Below are 27,477 nucleotides of genomic sequence, written 5' to 3'. Positions count from 1 at the left end.
TCAACTGCTCGGCAAACCCCAGGAATTGTGGAGACAAGGAAGCAGGGGGAAAAAGGAAGGGAGGGGTCTAAGAGCCCCCCAAAGGAGAGGGAGGAGGGGCTCAACACCGGCTGCCCTAGGAGAGCCATGTCGACACTGAACTTGGTGTGCTGGCTGAGAAGTACGGTCTTCCATGGCATTGTGACCAGAACTGGAGTTCCATAGTGAGCGAGAAAAAGGGTTTTCCAGAAAAATGATAAAGGATACTGGACAAAACCAAGGGGCAGTGGAATCAGGGCAGGAAGGTGAAAGCAGACGACCGTACTTGAACGACGATAAAACAATTTAAAAGAAAAAAGAAAGAAAAACCCTAACAAAGGATTAGTAAACACAACATATTGCTACTCATATGTTGAGTAGGCTGCATTTGTTACCAAAATAAAAAATATCATAATTTGGTTAAAAGTCAGATAAAATGGCTAACACTGAAGAAATGCAGGAATGGCAATACAAGCGAAGGCTGAAAATGTAGACCAAAGTCACGGATGAGGAGGAGGAGGGGGGCACTGTGACAGAGGCAACAGGCAGGACTCGCAGAACCACACGCACACGGTGAAGAGCAAACAAGGCGTGCAGTGCAACCTCACGGTCAAGGTTGGCACGATGCTTAGGAATCTATGCATCAAACGAGGACATACACGAAAGCACAATGATGGTAGACATTTTAATGTCTGTGTTTTCAATTCTGGCCTATCAGCCAGAAAAATTAAGCAAGGATGGAGATAATGTGAATGACACAATTAACAAGCTCGATGTAATAAACAGTTGTGGAACGATGCAATCCACATAGCGTTTTTGCCTTGCACACCCACGTGAATGCCCTGGACACGTGAATGGCACGTGTGGGGACAGCCTGGACACACGTCTCAGCTGTTTCCCCAGGAAGGGTGGTTTTATTCACCAGGCCCCCCGACCACACTCCTGTAACCCACGTACCGCCAGCCGCCCCTGCACCCCACCACTGTGCGTTTGTAGAGGGTGTCAGTATGGCGGAGCAACCGAGAGAGATCAGGTCAGTGGGTGAGGGGGTGCGGAGGGCTCAGGTCCTCGTCCCTACCGTCCTCCCCGCCCCTCGAATTACCTGGACAATGTGCTGTGGCCTTACTCGGTTTAAACTAGTCTGTCTCCCTTTTGTGTTTTCATCCAAAAGGAGGCCCAAGAACCCAAGGCTGCCTCTTTCCTCCTCTCTGCCTACACATTCAGACACGTATACTGAGTTTACAGACACACCTTTGTTCGCTTACGTCCCATCGAACTGCAAAGGCTGAAAATTACTGCAGACATCTTCAGATTGATAATCGCATGCACACAGCTGGACAAGCCAGAGTTTCCCGTGGACTCTCCTTCCCCACAGCGGTGTCGTTCACAAAAGAGATCAGAGTCTAGGACATACTTAGGGACCCGTGGAATTTTCGGACTCCAAATTCTTCCCCGGAACACAGGATGAGAGGTGAACATTTCGAGTCCTCTGGCTTAGCACTGAAAAGGGTGGAGTGTCCCCTGAAGACATTTTCATTTTACCTATAGAGTTAATGGATCTTACTTCCTTTCTCTGCTGATGAAGACCACCCCTTCCTCTCTGTCCCCCTGTCCCCAGTGTGGTAACAGCGTGACAACTGTTTGCAGAACTGGGTCCCCTGCAGACAGGGCCTGATGGTCCAGGCTGGTGGCCGTGGGCAGGGGGTGGGGTGGGGGGAGAAGTGCCACAGACTTCACATCCCATGACGTCAGCTGCAGCGGAGGTGAAACTGGTCACCAAGCAGCACTGGCACCAGACACCTGCATGCACCACAAGTCGGGGGGCCGCCCCCACGCCCCGCAGAGCTAGCCCACCAGCACGCCACCGTATTTTCTGATTGGACACAGTCTGGAAGCACATGCTCTCTCATGGGAAGGAATCAAGTAGAAAAAGGCCCCGTAGAAACTACGTTCCTCTTCAGTGAGGTTATTTCTGAGAAGGATAATTTTTTAGAAAAATAAATGGAGTCCTTAAACTAACACTTCGGGGAAGTGCTAAGTCTGAAAAATTGTCTTATAAAATTATAAGCTAAGAAAAGAAATAGTCCCTTTGCTTAAGGTAGCTTTAACCAGCTGATCTTGTCTCTGTTCCTCTTGTTAATCTCCCGTGTACTTGCAGTATTGAATTTGTGTAGTTCCTACTTCTAAGAACAACTAATTTAATTTTTCAAAGGATGGCCAGAATGGCTTTTCAGTGAGGAGGAATTTTTCATGTTATGCCTTAATAAAACTTGGAGGCCTATTATTATTTTATGGGGGAAAAATGACCCAAGTCTCTTCCTTCTGATAAAGTGCTGAAACATTCCTATTACTTCACAGGACTTCACAAGGCTGAGCAGAAGTGGACTTTGGTTCTAAACGGAATTAATCAATGTCTAAATGATTATGACCGGTATTAGGTTCAGAATTGGGAAACATGTTTATCAAAGCCACGCATGAGAACATGAACTAGGCTCCCTTCATTTGCATCCACAGAATGTCCACAAAAATAAGGAAGTTGAAGACAAGGTCAGACAGGGCCTCGAGAGCTGAACTTGATAAATGGGCAGGCGACTGCAGACAGGTTACGTGGGGACCCGAAGGCCTGATAAGGGGGCCGTCAGGGGGGTCGGAGCTCTGGCTCTAGGGCTTCAGAGCGGTTTTTATTCGATGGCTTTGCAATTTCTGTCCTGGCCGGTTCAGGAAGGGGCAGGCCATCAGTCTCCCCGCCCCTCTGAGAAGGACAGTTCAATTTATTTTTATGACGGAGACCAGGCTTTGATGTCCGGGGGGCCACCTGTCCTGTGCTTGACTTACAGTTTCAGGTATTTTTTAAAAAAAATCACTTTTACGACAAAAAAATAAATAAATAAAATCAAACCTTACAAAAACCGGAGACTTGGTGCATTTCCCCAACGCTACAAAGGCCTTCGGAGCTGTGTGTGCCTGTTTAATCATCTGCGGTCTTCTATGGATTGAGAGGGGACTTCTTTTGTCTGAATGTGACAGATCAGTTAGAATGGTGGCAACTACCATTTACAGCTATTGATTTCGACGTGACATTAAAGGCCCCAAATTCAACCATTATTCTCTTCAATTGTCACAAACAAAGGTTAATAATAGTTGAGCTTGGATTGAAGGAATCGAGTAACGATCGCCGACTGAAATTAGCACTTTGTTCCCCTGTGTCGCGCGTCAGTGCGAGACGCCTGTCCCCCCAACCAGGTAAGGATCCTCCGCACCTTTGAAACGCCCCTCTCTCCCGAAGGCAGCGCAGAAAATGAGGAAGAGGGAAACGCGATTTCATAAGAAATCACGCCATTTCATGGGATCGATAATTTAAAAATACGTTCTCCTTGCAGAGGAAAAACGTTTTGTTTCGCCGTCTCCTCTGCAGCAAAGTGATGGTTCTCGTGACTGTGAACGGTGACGTGTGGCAGGACGAGGCAATATCGCAGCCCCTTAGGTCGCGCGGGGGTTACAGGCGGGAGGGGAAAGGTTTGATCAGGTTTGTGTCTTCCTGAGGGATTTCAAAGGGACGCACACGACTTCCTAACACAGGAGGGCGGAAGCGACAAATGGCTTCTCTCACGGGCCGAAGGGAACGAACAGGATCCCTGTCCTGTAACACACAGGCAGAAAACAGCTGGCAAGATAGTGTACATCTTCACAGAAGTACGGGCAAATGTAAAAAACCTCCGAGTCTTTGCACTTTAACATGAGCAGGTCCTGCTTCCCCACCTACTGACCCTATTGTGAAAGGTAAATAAAGTCTGCGCCCACCATAAATTTCTCAATGAGCATCTTATTTTTTAAAATTACTCCCATGATGTTTATCACTTAACATTACATTGTTGAGCATTTTTAGAGCACTACCAAATCACACTTTGCATTAGATGGAAACCAGGCATTTTTGGAGCCCTCCATAGCCAGGAATCCTGGACCAAGTCACTGGGTTTAGGACAAGTTATTAGTGATCATTATCGCCTAGAAAAAAGACAATGAGCTTCTGCCCGGAAGTGAACTGGTCCGCATTAGTCCCCGATCTACGGAAGTCTGGAGATGCGGCCACGTTCCCAAACCAACCTGGTTTGGTCTTTGAATAGACAGGCCCGTGTCTGTCCTGAGTTAATGGTACGGCACAGTTTTCCGTAGTTTGATGGCATAATGGTAGTGACAGTATCTCACATCCTTTGTGCTCAAACGGAAAAATGCTCTTTTTAAAAAACCTGGCTTACCGAGCTAGTTATACTTTAAAGCACATAAGCATTAACAGTTGTTCCCATGTAGATACTTGGATAAAATAAGAAGTAAAATTTTGCCTTTCCCAAACCCTAAGTTTCTGACCATCAGGAGCAATGGTTTGTATTCTTTTTGTGTTTTGCCCTCTGTTTATGTAGGCATACCTGTGTATACTCACATGTTATTAACAAAGATTGTTTGCTTTGCGCTTGCTATTACATGTTGGAGCCCAAGAGGCCTGTGAGGGGTCGAGGATAGGGTCTAGCACTGCGGGTGTGGTGACTGGGCCTGGTTTCCGGCCTCGGAGCTATCTTGGGTTGTAACAGTTCTCTGACCCCTTGAGAAACTAGCCGCTTCTCCCATCAACTCATATCTTTGGCCTGTGCATCATGTACCAAGAAAGTATCTTAGCTTGGGAACGTCCGGACTCTAAGGGAAGAGATAAACTTTGTAGGTCAAGGAAGTAAGCTACGTGCCAGAAGGCTTCTCCTCTGTTCTCCTTTGTATCCAAGATTGTATATAAGCCAGAAGACTGCGCAATAAACTTGCCTTATGCCAGCAGAGCATTTGGTCCTCTCCTTTATTTCAGTCCCTCGCTCAGCCTCACGACCACCCTTGCCGCAGCGGGCTGCGGCAATTACATGTGTACATACTTATGTGTGTACATACACAGCACATGCATTAACATATGTGAGACTTGTTCTCGACTTTTCCTAATCGAGACACAGAGTGGCAAGTGCACCTGCCGTACAGATGGGCTGTAATTCACTCAAACTTCCCCAAAACGTGAACATTTAAGTTGCTTCCAGCTTTTGTGTTGTTACAAAACAGGGCTGCATTGAGTCCCAGTAAACATGTTGGTGAGATCTGCTAACATTTTCACAGGACAGACCCCTAGAACTGGATTACTGGGCCCAGAAGTTCATGCCCTGAAGTGACTTAGATTTCACAACCCCAGACCTCCAATAGCGGAGGGTCTCACACTCTGCCAGGCCCCTCGGTGGGAAACGTGGTGCCTGAGTTGGTTTTGTGTGTATTTCGTGTATTTCCATGTTGACCAGCGGGTTGGATGACCCCCCATGTGTACGGGCCATTTGCAACTCTGCTTCTCCGAACTGGCTATTCGTTTTTTCACTGGGTTGTCTTTTTCTTATTAATCGGCGAGGAATCTGTCTGCCTAAAGTGCTTTCTCCCTGCTGACACGGATCACACATGCTCACTTCAGAAAATAATGTCCAGACAAACACAAGACAGAAGCCGTCCATGCCGCCCCCACACGGAGATACTATTCGGGGCAGAGTGGAGTTAGCAGCGTCAGTGATGAGATAAAACCATTCCGTTCACTCTGTTTGGCCACCTCTTCTCCTAACGACAGAGCCTGGGCATTTCTCTAGACTTCGAAAACTTCCTCCACAAACTGTGAGTTTCAAACTGGAATCAACACAAGACAAAAATAAGAATATACTGAAATCCTTTCCTTGAGAAAAATTTCATTCTGAAAACTCCAGCTAAAAGCTGCATCACAGCAGAGCTGCTTGGCCAGCCTGCTCTGCGACCCCCCCACACCCCGAGGACGGTGGGAATGTGAGGAAAAAAACGACGGGCCCCTCTCCTGCAGCTGTGTGGGGACAGGGTCTCCTTCCCTGAACGGGTCGCCTGTGTGTCTGAGCTCCTGGCACCTCTACGGGGGGCATTACTACTAACCCCGTGTCATGGGGGAGGAGGCAGATGTGAGGCCCCTGCTCTGCATGGTGCCGTGTGCAGCATGCGGAGACCCGCACCCAGGGTCCCAGCTCCGGACCCTCGCTCTCGGGCACTGGGTGGCCTGCCCCCCGGGGCACAAGGACAGTCAGGAGCTCCCCTGCTGATGCGCTGTGTGTCTTTAAAACGTCTTCCCCCACACACTGCGTATTTTAAAATGACTTTTTTTCCCTTTTAAGTAAACAGGAAAGAATACTTATGAAGTGCTTTTTAAAAAAATATAGAATGTGTTTCCCATTTTCTTTTTAAATTTGGAAAAACAAATTTTGCTGCCATTTATAATACATATGTGTCCTACCACTTTATTTTTCTTTTTTACTGAATTTATTGGGGTGACACTGGTTTATACGACTTTATAGGCTTCAGGGGACAGTCCTACGGCCGCCGTCTGCACAGCGTACGTACTGTGTGTTCGCTGCCCCAGGTCAAGGCTCATTCCTTCACTGTGTCCCCCCCTTTCCCTCTGGTAACCACCGCACACCCTTCGCTTTTCAAAAACGGTTTTACCATATACGTTTACATCCCCCAAACATATCATTTAACGTCCAGTGCTTTCCGTTATCTACACATGGAATCATAGTCTGACTTATTCTCCTGAACCTTCCATTTTTATTCCCACATTCTACGTAACAAGGTGCAATCAGGCTTTTGCTCAGGTTTCGTATCACTCGTTTTTACTGCTGTGGGGCCTCCCACTGTCTCGTCACAGGTCTGCCTGGGGGTACTTCCCACAGTGGGTATTTCCCACTGGAGATGGGCACTGGCTGTTCATTGTTTTTGTGTTATTCCTGTCCTTTTGCCCATTTTTCTATTGGATTATCTTGCTTTTTCTTAATTTGAAGAAATGTACACATGCTAAATATTATGCCTGGCAGTTGTCTGCAGGACAAATGCTTATGTCCGGTTTATAGCTTGTCCCTCACCCCAGTCAGGGTGCCCTTCGACAGGGCCCTCGCCGGACCTGTGCCTCTTCCGCCTTGAGGGACGCTTCCCTAGCGTGACGTCCGTTTTCTAGATGTTCGCGGTGACGCCTGGGACGTCTCAGTCTTTAACGACTTGTGGGCGATTCTGGGCCGAGGTGACCATTGTCCCAGCACACTTCTGCACTGGCGGCAAGGACGGCTCACGCACATGAAGTTTCCCTTCGTGTCTGTGGCTTTTTATGATTTCTCTGTTCTGCAGCTTTGCACAAAGTATCTAAACCTGTGTCAGAAGCACTATCCTAAGGGCTGTAGCTTGGTAAGAATTTTTGATGGTGATTAAAGCCAACTCCATGTATGTTGGGTACTGAGAACAGTGACTAGCACAGAAAGAAGTACTATATAAATCTTTCTACTACTACTACTTGAATGCCTTGAATACTTTGGTCTTTTAATTAACCATATAGTTCTGCTGGGATTTTGGTTGGGTTTACAGTGAATCTTGGGCTTAATCTGGAAAAAATGAAAATCTTATCATCATAACCTGTAATTCCTAAACTGGATGTTTTCCATTATTTATCTTTTAAAAATGTCTTTCAATTAAAGTTCTAAAATGTTTACATAATAATTGTACATGTGTTTTATTTGATTACATCTTATTTATATTTTAATGCAAAACAGTTTTCTTAAAAAACCCATTTCAAACTCGGTGAATAGAAAAGAAATTGATGTTTGCATGTTGGTATTTTCCTTAGTAATTTTTCTCATTAATTCTACTCATTTATCAGTGGATTATTTTATATATCATTCTAGATTACTAAAAGATATGTGAATAATTTATTTGCCCAATCCTTATATATATTTTTTTATTTTTATACTTTCATTTTATTTCGAATGTATTTTTCTTGCTGATTTGCCATTGACTGTCCAGCACAATGAAGAAGAGTTTTGCAAATAGCAGGCATCCTGGTTCACATCTGATCTTTAAAAAACACAAAATAAATAAAAATAAAAAGCTCGCTGCATTTCACCATTAACATTGATATTTGCTACAGTTGTTTCATCACTTTAAGAAAATTTCTTCCTGTTCATAATTTTCAAAGGTTTTTTGGAAACATTAGGAGGAGCTGTTGGATTTCATCCAACAGTAGTTTCTGTATCTACTGAGACGATCACATGGTTTTTTCCTTTATTGTTTTACCTGTTTTTGTGATGGTTTGCTTCACCAAGTCCCATGTGGCCACGCCATTCACTGTGATACCCACCGACTGCCATGTGTGAATGTTTTCTCTGCTGTTTCGTGTGGATGTTCATGGATCACCCTGCGATCCCTTCCTCACACGGACCCCTCAACAGCGAGGTGACGCCTGCCCCGGGTCATAAGCACTCACTGGTTTTAAAGCCGGGTTCGCAGGCCTGCCTTTCCTCCGTGCGGTGAGGACCAACCGCCCTGGGTACGGGTCAGTCATTCTACAGTTAACATGGAAATCTGGGCGCTTTCTGGCTAATTGGGCTTCAAACAGCCTCCGCTTGTGCAATGTTATTCATGGCTGTTAAGGACGCATTTCCACAATTAAGGTTTTTGAAAAACTCCTTGCCAAGAGGATGTTTTCCCTCAACAAACAGAAGCAAAATTAAATGCCCGATTAACAAACATAATGTCCTCTTTAATAATTCTCGGCACTCTGCTAATTCTGCTAATATTAGTGTGCTATCTACAATTATTTGCTTTTGTTTCATGTTTTGAATAATTGAATTAAAAGTCTGACAAAGCCATAACAAGGGATTAAATGTTGTCGAATTGGAATTCGAAATAAAAACATAAGCTCCTGGGGAGTATTTATTTAAAATCCTGCAAAACCTTTTCAAGGATGCAGAGTGCTGGCGTCTACAAAATAAACAGCTCACTGCTTAGGCAAATCGCCCTGCTTCCTGTTTGGTACCCAAGTCCTGTGAAGGAGGATAAATAAAAACGAGTAAAACTGAGAGGAGTTCTCATCCAACAGACCACTTGGGGGGGGTGTGAGGGCCCCCTCTGGCCTGCATGGAGGAGCAGGATGACTGGCCTGCTTTCCCCGTGTAGTGAGAAAACCGCAGTAGCACGGGGGGCACCAAACAGCAGATGGGCCTGGAGGGCTCACCCACTGTGGCCAATCACCTGGCCTTTATCTGGACACTATGGACCTGTCGGGCAACGGGACAGGCATGAACAGGACGGGATGTGCACCCAGCCCTTGGACGGCGTTTACTTCAGCATCAGAGCGAGGATGGGAGTTACTTGCACGTGAAAGCTGCTCGCCCGTGGCTGGTGCGCAGAACTAGGATGCTGCTGCAGAGCGAGGTGGACACGGGTCAGGGCGTTAACGCTGTACGATGCGAACCCCACACAGACACGGTGATGCTCCGTCAGAGTTAGGGAAGGAGGAAGCTGCAGCGAAGGAAGCACCTGTTCTCAAGCAAGACTGAAGGCTAGTGAACGACGCCTGCCTTGTCTTATAGCAGGTGCAAGGAGCAGGGGGTCACGGGCAGGCAGACCCCCACCCGAGGCCCGACTTGGCCGTGTCCGAGCTGCGGACTTTGTACAGATTGCTCAGCCTTTTCACGCTTCTGCTTCATTATCTCCCCAAATAGGAAAAATAGTAGGAGCAGCTCAGAGGGCTGTTTGAGAATTAAATCATATGGTCGACCTGGAATGGTAACCCCTTTCCTCCTTTCCTGGTGTATAATACACCAGGTGTCTTTTTTTAGATAAAAAAAAAAGACAGCTGTTAGTTGTCAGTGACACGAGCCAATCCTGCAAGTTTTTACCAAGAGGGAATGACGGCGCTGAGAGAATCAGAACACATGGGGCAGAGCCCAGCAAGGAAAATACTAGTTAAGCAGGAGGAGAAGAAAAATGTCAGTAAAGAAATAAAAGAGATAAAGATGAGAAAGAAATGGGATCTGGTAAAACGCGTCTCAGGCACGTGGTCGCTCTTCGTGAGGGCTGGAGGAGAGGTGAGGACGGCAGGAGGGCGTGTCCAAAGGGAGGGGGGAAGGAAGTGATAAGGAATCGAATGTTCCTTTCAACTCAGTAAAATTAAGCTTCACTGCAACACCGGCGACTGTGTCGGTGAGGGGAAGGGTTTATCTACTCATGTCATAAGATTTAGTCCAAAATGAGTCCAAGATTTAGTCCGAGCCTCCTCATCGAAGCTCAGCCCTGTATACAGTGATTTAAAAATATAATCTAGCCCTCCCAATTTAGCCACTTTCTCTCTTAGGCTCAGAATTTATACTGAAATGGGGGCTTGCCCATAACGATTTTAGACTGTCTCACCCACGCAGAAGACGGGACAAGCTGGCAGCCACGCTTCCCACTGGACACATCCGGGGGATCTGAAAGTGCTGGGCCCAGGGGTCAGTGAAACGCATTAGCTCGTAAGCCAACAGCTTCTTTTTGGAGAAGAGGTTTTCGAAGATGGCAGGCTCTGTACGAGAGCAGCACAGAGGGAGAGGAGCTTTGATTATTCACGACGTCAGAGGCCACGACATCGGGAGAGAAGTCAAACCATGTGGCAACGGTTTGGGATCATTTCACCTACTGATTTTGAAATATCACTAACGGGTTCGTGTCATATGTCGAATCTGGTTGGTAAACACGGAATGGAAGGCTCACAAGAGACCAATAATACTGACTTTTAAAAATCAGGGCACCTGTCAAAGGCACCCAACGCAGGCGCACCGTGGGGCTGGTTAGTGATGAAACTAATGGGGCACACGCATCGGGTCTGGCCTGCTTGGTGGCACTGACCCTGAGAGCCCTGCCCTGTTAGGAACAAGCCTGTGCTTGGTTTTCTGAGCTTCTCATCTCCAATCCTGTCACCAAAAACATGTCCCCCCCGTGACACCCTTACAGGGTCCTTGTTCCCACTTGTACCAGTTTCTTTCTGGTCTAGCAGCTCCTTCCACTTTTACGACCACCTTCACAGCCTTGGCCTCTGCCCCTCCCCTCCTCTCCCCCAGCTGGGAAGAAGTGACCTGCAGCGGGAGGCGGAGGTAGTTGAGAACGTCTGGGGAGCATCTCACTGCCTCCGGAGGCTGCCAGGGCCCCCGACACCTTCTCCCAGGCACATAGCACGATAGAGCGCGGACTCTGAAGGTCTAGCCGGTAAAAATAACGAAGGAGAAGATGTCTGCCTGGCATTTGCAAAATGATATTAAAGGGGTCACTGTGTCTTTTAAAAAAGGAAGAAAACTGATACAGAAGAAAGTTAAAGGGCAGATTTCAAAGTGGCAAGAGAAGAAAAAACATTAGGATGATGAAAACACAGAGCCGGGGATGCAGAGACGTTGGGACAAGGACAGACGGCAAACACGCCAAAGGGGGCCGGCACCGAGACGGAGGGGCGCCTGGGTGGTACAGGGCACACACTCACGTTTCTGAGCAGGCACAGCAGTTTTATTTAAAATAGCAACCCTACAAGAACAATAAAAACGGCGATCGCTCTGAAATAGAACAAAATGGGAAAAAAACTGGAGAAAGAAAGTATCAAAAACACAATAGGAACAGAAACAAAACCAAAGGTGATTCGGGAGAAACAGGATCCCAAACAGAGTAAGTTTATAAAAAGAAAAAAGAACCGAGCCAGGAAAAACAAAGAGAACAACAGTCAAAGGGGAAAAAGAGCTAAATACCATGAGAGGAAGAGTCTAGTTACGGCCCTTGATTTAATTCACCGACGTTTATTAAGTATGCACACTAATACACTAAAATTGGCTCTTTGTAAACAGGAACCCACAGTCCCGTCGGCGGCACAGAATTGGGGGCCAGAGAGCCTGGCGTGTTCCTGGGGGTCTCCTGCCAAGGAGGTTTGTGCTTTCTCATCCAACGCAGCGAATTTAGGCAGAGAAACATCCTCTGTAAACAGATCTAAATCACATACAGCAGCGCTCGGTCTGAAGGCGCCATGGGGAGAAAGTGGGTAAAGCAGGAGAACAGGTGGCGGTGTCCGCAGAAGGAGAGAGAAGCCTGGGCAGAGGGGCTGACCAGCTGAAGGCCGGACACGGCAGGACAGAACCGCCGGTGTCCCGGGCGCCCACACCATTCCCGCCACACAAGAGTCCCTCTGATAATGACAGAGTGTCAACTGCTTCCATGGACGTCCATCTACTGGAATTACCTTCTTATCCGTGAAAAACAATGGGAAGGGAAAGCACAGACAGGCAAGAATTAGGGTCCGAACAACTGCCACCGCGGAGCAGATGCAGCGGTGGAACAAAGATGGGAACCCTAAACAATCTGAGGGGGGAGCCGACCCACTGGGAGAAGCTGGTGGGCCCCGTCCTCGGGGGACTGTTCGGCTGGTGGCTTTCATCATCTCTGCCGCGTCAGCCTGGCGCTCTGCTGGACGCGTGTCTGGGGCCCTCCAAGCCAGGAGGAACCACTGCACACGCAGTGAAGCCCCCCTGTACAGGAGAGAAAAACCCGCGGCCACCTAACACCTTGTGAAAGAAGGCCACAGAGTGAGTCTCTTTTCTGCGTCAAGTGAGACAACACGGCGGAAGGAGAAAGGACAGCAAAGCCAGCGGCTGTGCGGCAGAGAGGGAGCAGGGGGCTCGGCGGGTGGGGTGGGGGTGGGGGCACGAAGACAGAAACAAGGTAACAAAATGCACAAAGCCAGCCCTAGGAAAGAACAGTCAGAGGCAGAACCTGCAAAACAACAGACCCGGGGAAAGAGGCACAAGACGGAAGAGCAGCGTGGAATCCAGTAAGAAACAGAAACAAAATGTCAAATACTGGATTTCCTGAAGCCGCAGGCAGAGGACAGCTGTGAATCGACGGAGGGGTGGGAGGCGGCAGATGCAGCCGGTGGTGACAGCCGCACCGCTGAGTTCTCCTGTGCCCTTGCCCAACTGAGAGCCCACGGCCGTCCTCCCTCCGATGACCCGGCTGCTTTGGGACTTCCCACCCAGTGGGGCCATCCCTGAAATGCTGGTGCACCATTCAGTAATCACACCTACGAAAAGGCACCCACGCCGCTGGGCCACGAGAACCCTACCGGGGCCAGGACGGTCACACCCCCGTGGCCCCTCAGGGCTCTTCCGCAGGGAGATTCCAATGCGCCAACAAGGATTCAATCTCTAGTCACCGCAGACTTGAAGGAGAGGGTGCCTCTAGCCCCACCCTGGAGCCCATTCTCGCACAACACACTCTTTTTCTTTCCTCGTGGAGAGTGTGGTTGGTTGGTGAGACACACCCGGTTAATGAGTCAGAGGTGTCTCCCGAAGGACAACAGAGGGACACTTGCCCTCCCCCCCCCCGCCCCTGAGTCCTACAGGAGTCATCGTCACCCCACAACGTCTTCCAAACCAGGGCTTAAATACATACACATATAGTTAATTTGGAGCACACAGGTGCAATGGCGGTATTTTTCACTTACATATTTGCAAGAAAATATCTGAGACCAAGGTGGAAGAAACCAGATGTTTTGAGAAGAGAATGTACTGTGATACCCTGCCGGCTCCTCTGCCCCCAGCAGAGCACAGGTCTGCACCCCCACCCCCCACCCCCGACGTGCAGGGTCAAGGTCACAGCCCTCAGGGAGGGAGGAAGAAGCGAGGGACCAGGGGGTGGGGAAAGGGCAAGAGGAGGTAAAGGAGATGAATAGGCCCCAGACAGGTCTGTGCTCTCTCTCAAGAGCCACCGTTACAGCAAAGCTGTTAGTTACTTTCAATGCACTTATATTCTTCCTTCCCTCCATTGAAAATACTGACCACGCATGTGTCCTGAGGCAGTGCCTGCTTCCATCACAGCAGAGCAGAAATGATGAAGGGTGCTTTGTTTCCCAATTAGATAATTTATGAGCAAGTAGAACTCAGGACACAATTTCTAAACTTGGCGAATGGGGAGACTCGGCTTTCATTTTAGACGTGACAAGGAACACACAAAACAGAAGTGTCCCCGCTTCCTTCAGCGTGCATACGAGCGCAGGGTTCTGGGGACACGTGTGCGGAGAGTTTCAGAAAATGATGTTTAACTGCTAAATGTCAGAACCTCCTCACTCAGCCAAAGGCCGGGCAGAAACCTAGGAGGCCCAATGATGCCCCGGGGGGGACTCGTCTGAGACCCTGGGAAGGGCAAACGTCCTCCCTGGACCGTCAGGTCAAGGTTGGGCAACATCAGGTCAAGGTCTGCAGAGTAGTTGCCATTTGGGGGTCAAAGAACATACAGTAAAATCATTTCTCCTTTACAACCATTAGCCGATGGATTGAAGTTTTCCAAAGCTGTTTCTATCCACGTGACTGAAAACTAGTTTGGTTCTGAGTTTCAGAGACCGGGAAAGGGGAGCGGGAGAGAACCCAGTTCCAGGCACCCTTTCGGGGACCTCCCCCATTTTAATTAAGTTACACACTCTGACCCCCAGACCGGGATGTCAGGGAACCACGGCTCAGAAAGCCACAACGTGACGTGGTGACGTTGCCTGGTACTGGGCAATCTGGGGCTTCGTTCTGTGCCTGCAGGCACTGGTCTCCTGGGCGAGCCGTCCTGTATGGAGCAGAGAACACACTCCACACCATCTGACCAGGGCCTCCTCTCCTGCTGCTTCACAATGGTTTCTTCCTCCCTCACAGATCTGCGCTGAATGCTAACGAAACATTTACAAGACACCTGCCGACCCTCCCTGAATGCTAATATGGGAGCAGCCGCCGCTGTTCATTAGAACAGGCAGGAAGGTCTCCCCTTCCTGATCAGGGCCTTTGGCCCCGAGTTTAATCCAAATAATCTGATAACTTGAAAAAAAAAAAAGGAAGAACTGAGTACCTATTTTTTACAAGATGCTACTCTGTACAGGCACCTACTGCGGGCAAGTAGCAGATGTGGAGATCAAAGCAAACCTCCCAAGACCAGGGCGTTTGCCATAAATCACAACATTTTGCGTCACTGAATTCACACCTTTTCCCACTGAGCTTGAAAGCTAAATTAGATGCAAAATGCTCACCTTTTTAGCATCAAGCTTTTGCATGGCTCCCCACCATACAACATGGTCTCAAGTCACATGAAGATGCTGCATTTTCTACCCATTAACATATATTTCCACATTTTATTCATTAGGCTCTTGAAGGCACTTCGGCACAAAGATTCCATTTATTGAATCCCAAAATAAAAATAGCATCCGAGTCTCTTTGCGACTCCCCACACGCCGTTAGGGAAAAATGATCAGATGCTCAAAAATGTAAAACACGATTTATACTGTGCCCCATTTACTACAAAATCGCCCCGAACGACGCGTTTTCTGCAGGGTGTACGGTCTGTGGCGCCCGGGAAACGGGATCTGCTTCGGGAAGAAATAAAGAACATTGAGTCTGGAGTCAGCTAACCCTGCTTCGACGCTCTGGGAAATGGCTCCTCAGGATGTTACTTCCTGTCAAGCACGTAATGCGGTAATGTGCTGTTTTCCTCAATAAAACGAACCATTGCTATAATTCCAGCTTCCTTCCTTTGCCACTTCTTCAGCCCTGACCGTTCAAACAGTGCAGACCTGGACGTCTCCAGCCAGTCTGATGTGCCCACTGTGTAGTCAGTAACCAGGCAAGGGCCCCCGGACAGACAGGTGAACAGGTGACAGGTGAGGTCCTTACCTGCCCGCAGGCCAGGCCCATCCCCCGCTCGCCCATGCCGTGTGGACAGGACAGGTTCAACTCCAGCGCGTCTGCTCCGGAAGCCTGGAGGGCGTTCGAGGAAAAGGAAGGAAAAGACAAAGCTTTATTCGTGAGCCAGGAAGCTTTCATCACGGATAACTCAACGCCTGGTCAGATTTGAGCTCCCCGCTCTCTCTGGGATGGCCACCTCGTGAGGGGTGTCCTGTCCTGGCTGTCACAGCGGGGTGTGTGTGACGGCCACCACAGCTCTGGTAGAGTGCCCTATGGGGACACGCCCGGATCCCTGTACCCTGGCTCTGTGTCTCCACTTCTTAGAGTCCTATGATTGGGTCCCCGTTTTACACACAAGGAACCCAGACCCCAGGAACCAAAGGCCAAGCCTGGGTGTCCAGAGACGCCGCTCCCTCAGGTCCGTCGACCTCAGCTCTGCCCTGCCCTGCACAGCATCTGCTTTCGTGGGGGCGCCTCTCACTGGTCCTGGGTAACCGGGGCCGTGGGCAGCCGTGCACAGAAAATGCAAAATGCCAGTGGGAAGGAATCCAAGTAAAATTTCAAAAGTTTTTCACTGAAAATCAATGTTACTGTACTTTTGTAAGTTCCATGCTCAGAAATTAGAAGCGCAGGGATTCTGTCTTAGTTTAAAAACTAAATAGGAATCTTTCTCAACAAACTCATTAATGCATTTGTGTACAGAGGGGTCCTATCCTGCAAGATGAACAAGTTTACTCCGAGAACACTCAGAGAACCATGAAATTCTCGAGGAGTCTTCTGTGAAAAACTCTAAGAATAAGCAAAACACTTTTTATAGTTTGATCATAGTAATTCTAGGAATGAAGGATAAACTAAATGATTCAAGTTTTGCATCCTTTCAACTAACTTCTAGAATTTCCCAGACGCTACAATTTCTTTTTAAGTAAGATCAACTAGAAACTCAAATCCCTTTGCATAATATTGTAACAGGTTTATCAAACCCTGCAACGGCTTCAAAAAGTCCACTGTTTTCTAAGTGTACGGCCAACAGCTGTTCCTTCGGGGCCTCTCTTTTCTTCCCGGTTGTTCAGAATTTTCGCCTGTTTTTGCTTTTTGCTTTATGCATTTTCAGTAGGACCCAACAGGCTGAAGAGCCCTAGGGAGCCATGTTCTCACCCATTGCCATTCACCGGCGAGTCAGCTTTTTCTTCTGCCCACTTGTGAGAGTTCATTTGCTCATTCTGCCTGGTTCCTAACAGGGTTTCAGTATGGTTTTTGCGTCCCTAAATCAGTTTTAAAATGCTTCCTGTTGCCCTGGCTGGTGTGGCTCAGTGGATTGAGCGCTGGCCTGCGAACCGAAAGGTCGCCAGTTCAGCTCCCAGTCAGGGCACATGGCTGGGTTGTGGGCCAGCTCCCTGGGTGGGGCGTGTGAGAGGCATCCAATCAATGTTTCTCTCCCTCTTTTTCTCCCTCTTTTCCCCTTTCTAAAAACAAATAAGTAAAATAAAATGCTCCCTGTTACTTGAAAAAATTACTTTAAATCATGCTATTTTCCCCCTGCTGACTGGGTGGTGATCACAGACAAGGCGCTGATGACTAAGCCGAGTTCCGTCCAAGGCCAGCTAAGGAACTGCGGGCGCCCAGGGTGAGCCGCTCACCTTGGCCCCTACCCCAGAGTCAGCTGTAATAATACAATGAACCGCAACGCCATGTCACATGGGAACGACCCCTTATCTAAAACGGTGTACACGGCCGTCATATACACTACTGCACTTTTCTTACAGTTTCTGAGCTTGTTCAAACATTTCCTTCAGACTTCTTTATTGAGCTGAAATGCAGCAGCCAACAGCACATCAATCACGTTTTGGAATACACAGCTTAAGGTGGCATTTACGTACGTACTTCCTAAAATACAAGCGCAGGCTCACGCTTGGCCATCAGAACATGTGCTGGGCACTGACAATGTGCCAGTCGCCGTGCTGGGCTCTTTGGCGTGGGAGTCTCACCGCTGTCGTTTTACGAAGGTGACGCCACGGCACAGAGAGTTTGGGTCACTCAGTGGCTGGCACACAGCACTTCAAGAGCACTTGGCGTCCAACGTCCGCGTTCCGACCACTCCCGTGACTTACTGGAAATCCCGTATTCCGGGGCCGGTGTCGTGACGGTATGTTAAGAACACTCGACATCCTTAAAACTTCTAACCTCTTGAGTAAATATTAAAATCCCGTAAAACCAGCTATGCACTTGAACATTTTTTTCAGCGGCCAATCATGAAAAGTTTCTCTGGTACTGCACAGATACACAAACACTGACCCACCAAACACACCTGGAAGGGCCTAGGGAGGGGCGCAGACTTCCTGCTCAGGGGGACGCGCCCCAGGCGGGGGACGCCCCTCCGGCCTCTGTGCAGTGCCGTCCTCGCAGGATGCCCACCACCAGGAAGGGCAGCCGCCGCCAGCTCCCGGCAGCTCTAGGCATTCGAAGAGCTTTAAGTGCTGAGTGAGCGCGGAATGTTGGACTCACCCGAGACCCCGGTGAGTCCCGAGTCCCTGGCTCAGTCTCATACTGGAGTTCGCTCTAGGTCACCTAAGGGACTCTCCGCGGAAGGGTTCCAGTGAAGGCAGAGGGGGAGGTGCGACATTACTGCCCACACCCCCGTCTCCCACCCAGGGACCTATGTGGGCTCTGGAGCCGGGACTCGAGGGTTTGAATCCCGCTTGGACCACACAGGAGCTGCATGAACGTGGGCATATCATTTCAGTACCTACCGCCTGAGTCTCCTCATCTCTAAAACGTGAAAAACTCTGGAAGGAACCACACTTCCGTGAAGTATAAATAAACCTACTAAAATGAAGGGCTTACAACTGGGAGCTCTTCCCCCCTCCCTTCCCCTCCCCCTCCCACCCTCTATCCCTCCCCCCTTCCTTCCTTCCCTCTTTCCTGCTTTCGTCCCTTTTATTTCTGGCTGTGAGAACTTAGAAAATGCCATTAAACTGCAGTTCAAGAAACAGATACGCGACGTGAGAAATGTGAAGAACAGCTTCACGTTGGTTAGTACGTTACTCACACAAAAGTTTTTATTTCGTTTTCCAAAGTAACCTTTGCAATTCTAACGACTCATCACTGAGGAAAACATTTTTTAAAGCATTTGCTTCCACAGAAGGGCAGGGAAGCAGGCAGCGTGATAAAGCCATTCATCATCGTCAGCTTAAAATTGGCCCAGCTCACGCCAGGCACGGGCTCCGTGGAGGGGTTCACGGTCCATTAGGTAAATACACGTGGAAAATGGACCCAACTCGGGAGATCACGAAGCCAATTACTGACCGTGTTTAATTTCACCCCCCAAGTCCCAGAAGTAATTTCCCCCTCACAGGTTTGCGATATCTAAATAAATTGTAAAATCAACGCTTCTGAACTCTCTCGAAAACTGCAGAGCAGTTGACAATGCGGAGTCGTCCGTGCACGAGTATCGTTAGGTTCAGTCTTCCATGTACCTGAGAGGCCTCAGAGAAACCCCAGCTGACCCGTCTAGGGCATTTTTCACGGCCACACGATGGACATCAGCGTACGATGGTCAACGTGTTTTCCTGTTTGAAGCACTAATTCGAGGCCCCTGGACAGCGCGCAGCAGGCGGGACTCAGCGGATTTTACAGAAAACCCCGCTGAGCGAGGTTCCCTCCCGGAGGGGCTTGTCCCCCCATTTCATGCGTGGCTGCGATCACACCAGAATGCTACTCAACGAACCTTTCACAGTGTAAACATTCAAGAGTTTTATATTCAAAATTCCTCTTCTCCCTGTCATACTAGCTCCCCTAAAGGCAAGGTAAGACCAAGTCGGACTCTCAAAGGCAGAATTAAATTTTACCGTGACGTCCATCAGAATATACAGTTTGCTTAATATGCAAACACAGAGTAAATGGATGCACAGAATAAAGGATTTTTCAGGAGTGCATGAAGTCCAAGGGACCACTTTCATAGCATAGATTCTTTTTATATTCACATGTCCATCATTTGAGTGAAAACTCCGTCAGTAAACGGATGGTAACAGAGGGGTTTTAAGTCACCATTTCCCACTCAGTTTTACTGCTACCGGGTTAGGCTCCTCGGAGGCTCTTTATGCCAAACGAGTAAGAGCAGATGGAAGACCCGGAACGCCGGGGCGCCGAGGGGACCGCACGTACCTCGGCCATCTGCGCGAGCTCCGTCCAGTCGCTCTTGCTGTAGGGACACATGAGGCTGGCGATCAGGACCTTGGGGGAGAGAGAAGAACAGCGTCAGTCAGTGACGCCGCCACACACGAGGGCTCACGGGCAGGTGCACATGCACATTCACAGCGGCAAACTGTGCTGTGCGTGTTGGTCGCACACCTGTTGGCAGAGAAACCAGTTTGAAACAGCAGGTGACGTGACGAAGCAAAGGCGGAGGATCTGTACCGGAGACTTCCTCGTTTTCCTCTGATTACGTGAGCATGTTACCTGACTTTTCTGACCCTCTGTGTCCTCGTTTTTTTTTAAGATTTTATTTATTTATCTTTAGAGGGGAAGGGAAGGAGAGAGGGAGAGAAACATCAGTGTGTGGTTGCCTCTCATGTGTCCCCTGCTGGGAACTGGCCTGCAACCCAGGCATGTGCCCTGACTAGGAATGGAACCGCGATCCTCTGGTTCACAGGCCTGCGCTCAACCCACTGAGCTACACCAGCCAGGTCCGTGTCCTTGTTTTTAACATGAAGATCACACCGACTTTGCCAGCCGCAGGAGACAGTAGTGGGGATCACATAAATGGGTCTGTGGGGGTGTGGGGGGAGGGCTGCCTCAGTTATACAATGGTGCGGAAATGGTTATTAATATGATTGCTGACCCAGGGAAAGGTGTCAAGCCAGGGGGAAGAAATGAGCCAGCGTCTCCTCCGTCATCTCTCCGGCCCTGCCTGGTCACGGCGCATCACGGTGTTCAGTGTGTTGGAAGTCGGTGACAGAGGACGGCCCTGCAGGACCCCGGCACCGGCGGCTGTGGAGAGGAGTGGTCCCACCCTGCTCTGAGGCCAGCCTCCGCCGAGGTCGGCACGGCCCACCCTGGGGGCGACACTGAACTTCCTCGCTGGGTAAACGGGCATCGTAAAGCCCCAGCTAGAAAGGTAGCCGGAGAAACCAGGAAGAGTTCCAGAGTGCCAGTGGCTAGCGCGGCACCGTCTGGGTGGCTTTGACCTCCCTGCCCGACTGAGCCGTTCCCAGCACTTTCCTCCCCATTGTCCAGGCAGAGACGCTGAGGCACAGTGGCCCAGGGCCACCGAGCTGAGGGATGGCAGCCAGGCCCCAGGCCCAGGTCGCTGGCACATTTGTCCCCTTGGTTTTCCGGCCCCAAGTAGGTGTCCCACACATGTCGGTGATTATGTAGCTACGACTGTCACTTAAATTCCGTGAGACTCAGCCACAGACACTGCGCCGAGCCTGAGGCCATGAGGCCGGGGCAGGTCCCTCGGAGCCTCTGTGTGCAAACACCTGAAGCCTCCTCGGTCACGTGGACACACGGAAATGCACGTGGTTTCGGCAGTTCTATAAGGATGCAGGGAAGGGGCAGGGCCCCACAGGCTTCGAGGGCGGGGTTAGACCCAAGGATCCGATGGAAGAGAATGACAGGCTGTGCTTCAGAGACGGCTCCCCTGGGAGGAGAGTGGGGAGCAGCCGCGGACCCAGGTACTCGGGAAGTTTCAGGGTGGGAAACGGAGCAAGATCAAGGCAACCAGAACAGAGACAGGCCTCCAGTTGCCACAGAATAACCCTGGTTAACTTCCCAGGTGACCGTGCACCTGCAGAGTGTCCCAGGTGCCCGGGGGTGGAGGTGGCACAGCGGGCCAGCCCTCCTCCAGGGGGAAGTCGCCGCACGGACCACTGATCCCTGCGCCCCACTGGTGACTAGCACGGCCCCCCTTTGCTAAAGGACGATTTTGATTTGGACAAGTATTTGTCTGTACTTGTCTGAATGTGCACTGGCTTTGTCGGGGCTGCTCAGAGTCGTCACTTGCCCTCTGGGTCCCAAGGATCCGGAGGAGAGAAAGCTGACCCCGGGAACCCGCAGGGGACGCTGGTGGGTGGCAGACACTTGACTGGGAGGGGACAGAGCCCAGGGAAAGAAACCTCGTGAGAGAACAGTAACAGATCCAATTTCAACGCTTTACATGGAAACTATGTGGCAGGCAGCTCGTCAGAGAGGACACCCATCGTGCCTCCGGACACGAGAGCTTAGAATTCACTAGAGGGGTCAGGGTGGAAGATGTGATTTCGGGGGGCGTCCGGCAGGAGGTCAGAAACTGAGGTGGGGAACAACATCACCCTGCCTATTGGCTCCCGGCCGGCTCTTCACGGGATCCCGGTCTCTGTCGGCCGAGGCTCACTCTCATTCTTGTTCACACACACACACACACACACACACACGCACGCACACATTTGCATACATGTGCGTGCACAGCCGGCACTGCTTCGAGTTCCCAAGAGCAGGCTGGGAACCACCTGTGGGGGAACTTGGTCAGCAGTTCAGTGTCCAGACAACCTACATTTTTGGTAGGAAAAACTGCCAAGTGACAAAGGGGAACGAGGGTAGGTTACAGTCAGACAAGTTAGATTTTGTCAAGCGATTCAACAAAACCGTCGCTAACACTCCTGAGATTACATAGAGAAAGGAAAAAAAAGCAAGGGCCAAGTGGTTTTCAAAGACATGTAAACAGGAAACCCTGCTGAGTAAACATTCACGAACTCTGCAACATCTGCATTTTCTGTGGTCTGTGGACTCAGTGCGGGGCGGGGCAGTGGCACTGGGGTTGGCCCGATTTCCTGGGACACAGACGCGGGGAGGGGACAGGAGAGCGAGGCCCCCCGGCACTCCTCGCCTCTCGTGGCCGCTGTTGACTTCATGTTCTCGCGTGGGAATGGCATTCTTCAAGTTGTCTTTGTATGCTATTTTCTTCGTGTATTTTTGCACCAACCAATGCCTCGCTCGTACAACTATTCCAAACACAGAGAATTAAACAACAGGCACAGTTTCCGCTGAACGTGGGAGACATCTCCCACCAGACCAGGGGAAAAGCAGCACCGAGCAGCACTCAGGAGCCTCGCGAACCGCGGCGCTCCCTCTCCCGTCTTTCTCCCTCTCCTCACTCGTCAGCCAGCTCGTATCCAGTCCGTGCCCACTGTCCGACCGTGTCCAGAAGCTGGTCCCCCCAGGTCACCCTAGCAAATGCAGTGGGCACTTTCCAGCCTGAATCCCCACCGGAATTTTCATGGCACCTGGACCGGTAACCACCCCCCTCCTCCACGTGAGCATCAAGAGAGCCCGCTCCTCCTCCTCCTCCTCCTCGCCTACCCCTTCTCCCGCTCCTTGACCTGTGGGCGGCCCCAGGGTCTGCTTACGGGTGGGCCTGTCAGGGCCACTTCTCACACGTCCTCTGGGTGCCACGATCGCAGGGGTTTCAGACCACCCCTCAGTGCCTCCCACCTGCTTTCTCTGAAGTGCCAGAACAGTGATCCCAACCACCTCCTAACCCTAATTCCATGTGTTCAAATTGCTCCACCTGTGTGTTGCTGTGTATCCTCCACGTTACATATATGCTCCCATACCACCCTCTCGTCCCAACCCAGAAAACGAGGAGCTGCTTCCGTTTGCTCTCTGCCTGCACCCCGTTCTCACCGTGGGGCTCACTGGCTCTCACTGTGGGCCAGGCATTGAAATCACTGGGAGAGGAAGAATAACAACAACAAAAAGACCCCTGAGGATTCTGAGCTCATCTGCGCACAGCGAGGCCCAGACGGCACAGTCTTCCAAGGGTCTCCAGGTCATTCTCATGGGCAGGGAAGTCTGAGCATGTTGCCCGCACCGCTCCCCGGAGAGCACATCTCAACGTCCCCACCCGCCACCATGTCTCTCAGGGAAGACCCCCGCCGTGCTCCGTCCCTGGTTTCAGTCTATACTGTCTGCCCAGCCCTTCTAGGAAGGCAGCCCTGCTTCAGGTTCAACCTCAGGATGAAGCCCAGCTCTCTAACCCGTGGAACACGGCCGGGGCGAAGCCCTGGCTCCAGCCACGCTGTGGCACCTGCGTCCTGAAGGCAACATGTGTTCTCTGCTCTCCTGGCCACGTGTGCGCCCCTTGTGTCTGGGTGAATAAGGAATGAGCCCTGGGCTCCCGGAGCATATGGCGTAAGAGAGCAGACACGTGTAAACTGACACAAAAATAACTAGAGGGCGTGAACCCGGACGGAGCGAGAGCGCAGGGAAGGGGTGGCGACTCGTACCTGCGTGACTCGGGGAAGGCACCGCGGGGAGGTGACGCTCGCTCGATGCCGCAGCCAGCCGTGGGCGTTTACGGCTGATGGGACAGCCAGGGGACAGCGTGCTGCAGGTGGAGGGACCGCAGGGCGAGGGCACGGGGTGCTGTGTTGAAGGAACCCCAAGCCCTTCTGTGCAGCTTCGGGGAAAATGCGTAATCACACTCCATGGAGGACAGAGCCCGATGCATTCGGGGGTGAACCAGGTTTGTCCAGGCAAAGGGCTAACTCAGTGGTTTCTAATCAGCCAGGCACTGCGTTTGAATTTCAGACCACCCTGCCCTGCACTGCCACTCACGTTTGGACGTCGCCCCCCGGGGAAGCCTTCCCCAAGCCCCGCCTCCCCTGGCTGTCAGGGCCCCCACTCTGAGACCTCACAGTGCAATTACACTGTGTTAAATTGCTCTCTGTTTTTCAACAGAGAACCAAGGTTTATAGGCAAGGGCCCATTTTTCATCCTTATATCTCTAGCACCCAGTATTATACCTTGTACCTAGTTGGAATTCAATAAATATTTGCCTCAAAGGAATATGAACAGAGGTGTCTGAGAAGAGAAATTCCAAGTGGTGCACCCTTTTTATTACCAATCCCAACACCTAAACGTAAGTAAATTTCTACGTTCTAGAGAGAGAAGGAAGGACAGGCAGGTGGTAGGGGGCCTGAGCACCTCCTGTCATTTATGAAGGGCCCTTACCATCGAAGAACAGTGACCCATTATGTTCGTCTATGTACTTACACTTAATGCACATGTTCATACACACCACCTCATTTATTCCACACAATCACGTTGAATTTAGAAAACCTTATACTGAGAACAATGGGCACGGGTGATTTAAATTATTTTACCAGGGCCACGTTAATCGAGAGCAGAGGCGAAGATTACGAGCTGGTCTTCTGACTCTAAGCCTCCCTCTACTACATCCAGGCCACCCCATATTGATTGCCTATCCTTTCGGTGTGCCTTTGGGAGTCTAGCTGATTTTGCATCCTCAACCCTCTTGTGGTCAATTATTTGGAAAAAAGTGGCCCTCCCTGTCCCACGCTCCTCCGCAACGTGACGGGGCAGTGGGGGACGCCCTCACCCACCCGTGGGTCAGGGCTGGCTGTGTGGCTTTTCTGTTTGATGGCATGTAGGAGAGGGGACGTGTCTGTGCCCCACTGAGGCTCAGAGGGGCCTGGGCCTCCGCCTGTTCTGCCCGGCGTGTGATAAAGTTGGTGTAGGCTGCCGAAGGACTCAGGACCACCGGGACAGAGCTGAGCCGCCCTGCTGGGGCCACCAGAGACCAGCGGCCCCTCGCCCACCTGCAAATTGGTTACAGATGGAGTGAAGGCAGTGCAGACCAGGAGAAGGACACGGCTTAGCTCAGCCCCCTAACTGCTCACACACCGAACCGTGTGTCACTCGATGGTTGCTTCAACTCACTACATCTGTGTCTCGTCACGTAGTCACAGCTAACTGGCACCACTGGAGTGAGGACAACCAGGGCAGTGAGGGCTCGGAGGTGCCCGGCCCGGTGTTAACCATGCCACACAACATCTGTAACCCTTAGAGCAACGTGACAGCTAGAAATTACCAGCCTCGTTCTGCAGGTAGGGAAAAAGGAAAGCACCTTAATTCACGATAAATAACTGCTCATGGTTGCTCAGCTAATAAGAGGAGATACAGATGCTGCACTGTCCCACTGTAAATGTTTTTCTAAATCATTTTTCATGTTTCTTAATCGCATCCTCATAGACCAAGTTGTGGGTTTGTTTTTACACCTGGAGGATTTAATTCAGTGTGGGCCTATTTTTATTACCGTCCTTCTCAAGGGCTGCTCTTACTTCTGTTCTCCCCGGTGGGTTAATCCAGCCTAACTCCACACACACCACCTGAGCGAGACAGGTGGATGGAACTGCCCGGAAACCACGAAGTTGGAGGGGAGATCAGGTGAGCAAAGCCGACGAGACGGTTCACCGTTTCCTAATGACGCAAACATGCTACGGAAGGAACACTGGGTGGAGTGGGCACGGTAGGATCGGCCCCTGATCTCGGCACGCCAGAGTCCCCTGCGGCCACTGTCACCACAGGTCCCTGCAGGCTGCCGCGCTTCTGTGCCGTTGGTCGTCCAATGGCACCTCCCTGCTCCCTGACCGCATGTCCCCCTCCGTTCACTCTTCCAGGGCCGACGCAGAGCTCATTTCTATCCTGTCACCTCTGCGAGGTTGGACCCAGAATTGCTGCTGTCACCGGGGACTCGAGGGCGAGGCGCCCGGCTGTCTGCTCATCGATACCACTGTCTCCTCTCACTCCACACGGTTGGGAACATGCTGATGTTCATTCCCCTTCATCGCGATTCAGTGCAGCACAGCAGAGCGCCGAACGGGCACTTAATAACTGTGGGAGGAAGGATGGCCTCCTGCTTTTTAATATTTTCTTGGCTCCACCCTACGAAGACTGCCGTCCTGGCTGCAGGCATGGAGCGCTGCATGCATGAAGACCGCAGGCATGGAGAAGCAGCACATGTATGGACGGCCATGAGCACCGCGTGTCTGCACAGCTGTAAGCCGTTTCCTGTCTCCCTGGCAGGACTCGAACAGACCCTGTCGAACCAGGTCTGGGTGGTCCCGTCAAGCCGACCCTTCCCCGGGGCTGCAGTGAGTCCATGGAAGTCCTAAGATCTGAATTCGCTGCACACACACGCACAGAACTGTTCCCCGCAGGAAGCCTGTGGACGATACCTGACCTTGCTCTTAGTTAAAAGGTCACGGGAGGCTGCCTGTGCCGACCTGGTTCACTCGGGGACACGGGCTTGCAAAGGCACAGAGAGGGCTGGTTGGAAATGTCGTGAAGGGTCCACGTTCCCGGTTTTCAACCCTTTCTACTTAGGGGCCATCACCAGTGTGCACTTAACGAACTGCCTTTGTAAGTTAATAGGCTGATAACTAACACAATGGAAGCTCTCGTGGTGATTACCCAGAGTAGATAGAGCAGCACACGAAATACTTGGGGCGCTTCTTCCTGGGGTACGTGCATATAGCACGGGGTACCCTGAAGGTTACTGAAACATTTTCAGTAAAGACTCCAAATTCCCAAATGAAAATTTGACGTAAATGCCGTGTTCTGTGATTGTTCTGTGAGAGGGAGTTCTCTGGCTCTCACTCACGGGATTGCACGTTCGCAGCACACGCCGCAGTTGGGTGGTCCTGCTGGGGAAGTGGACCTGGGTCGTGGGTGCCCACGGGGGGCTGGGGAGCATCTTGGGGGACACACACTGCCACCCATCTCAGCAAACACGCATCCCTGTGGGCTGGGATTGCCTGTTCTATTCACAACGTGCCTGACACATGTTAGGGACTCACCGAATACTTGTGGACACAAGGAATAAATAAAAGAACTCTTAAAATGCAATAGACGTTTGTTAAATGTAAGAAGCCAAGGCCTCCCAGAAACACACAACCTCGTCCTCGCCCACCCTGCGTCCCTGCGCCACCGGGATTCTGCAGGAAGAGCTTCACCTCGGTTCGCCGTGGAACGCACGGTGCAGCCCGGGAGCCTCTGCCCGGCCTCCGCCTCCGCCTCGCCCGGCCTTCCTGGACGCCCTCGGGCC

General features: G+C 50.8%; 1 protein-coding gene across 2 annotated transcripts in view; it reads right to left on the bottom strand.

Moving 5' to 3' along the window:
• DPYD (dihydropyrimidine dehydrogenase) overlaps nucleotides 1-27,477 on the bottom strand; it is a 499,545-nt gene that overhangs the window by 142,526 nt on the left and 329,542 nt on the right. For both annotated transcript variants that reach the window (XM_037153081.2, XM_053655907.1), the window contains 2 exons: nucleotides 19,755-19,823; nucleotides 15,582-15,665 (listed from right to left, as the gene is read on the bottom strand). In XM_037153081.2, the coding sequence (XP_037008976.2) occupies nucleotides 15,582-15,665; nucleotides 19,755-19,823 (153 nt within the window). The remainder of the gene's footprint in view (nucleotides 1-15,581; nucleotides 15,666-19,754; nucleotides 19,824-27,477) is intronic.

Source organism: Artibeus jamaicensis, unplaced genomic scaffold (genome assembly GCF_021234435.1).
Source record: "Artibeus jamaicensis isolate MK-2021 breed Jamaican fruit bat unplaced genomic scaffold, CSHL_Jam_final scaffold_1689, whole genome shotgun sequence".
Classification (NCBI taxonomy): domain Eukaryota; kingdom Metazoa; phylum Chordata; class Mammalia; order Chiroptera; family Phyllostomidae; genus Artibeus; species Artibeus jamaicensis.
Note: the sequence above shows the minus strand (reverse complement) of the source record. Positions and strands in the feature narration are given on the sequence as shown.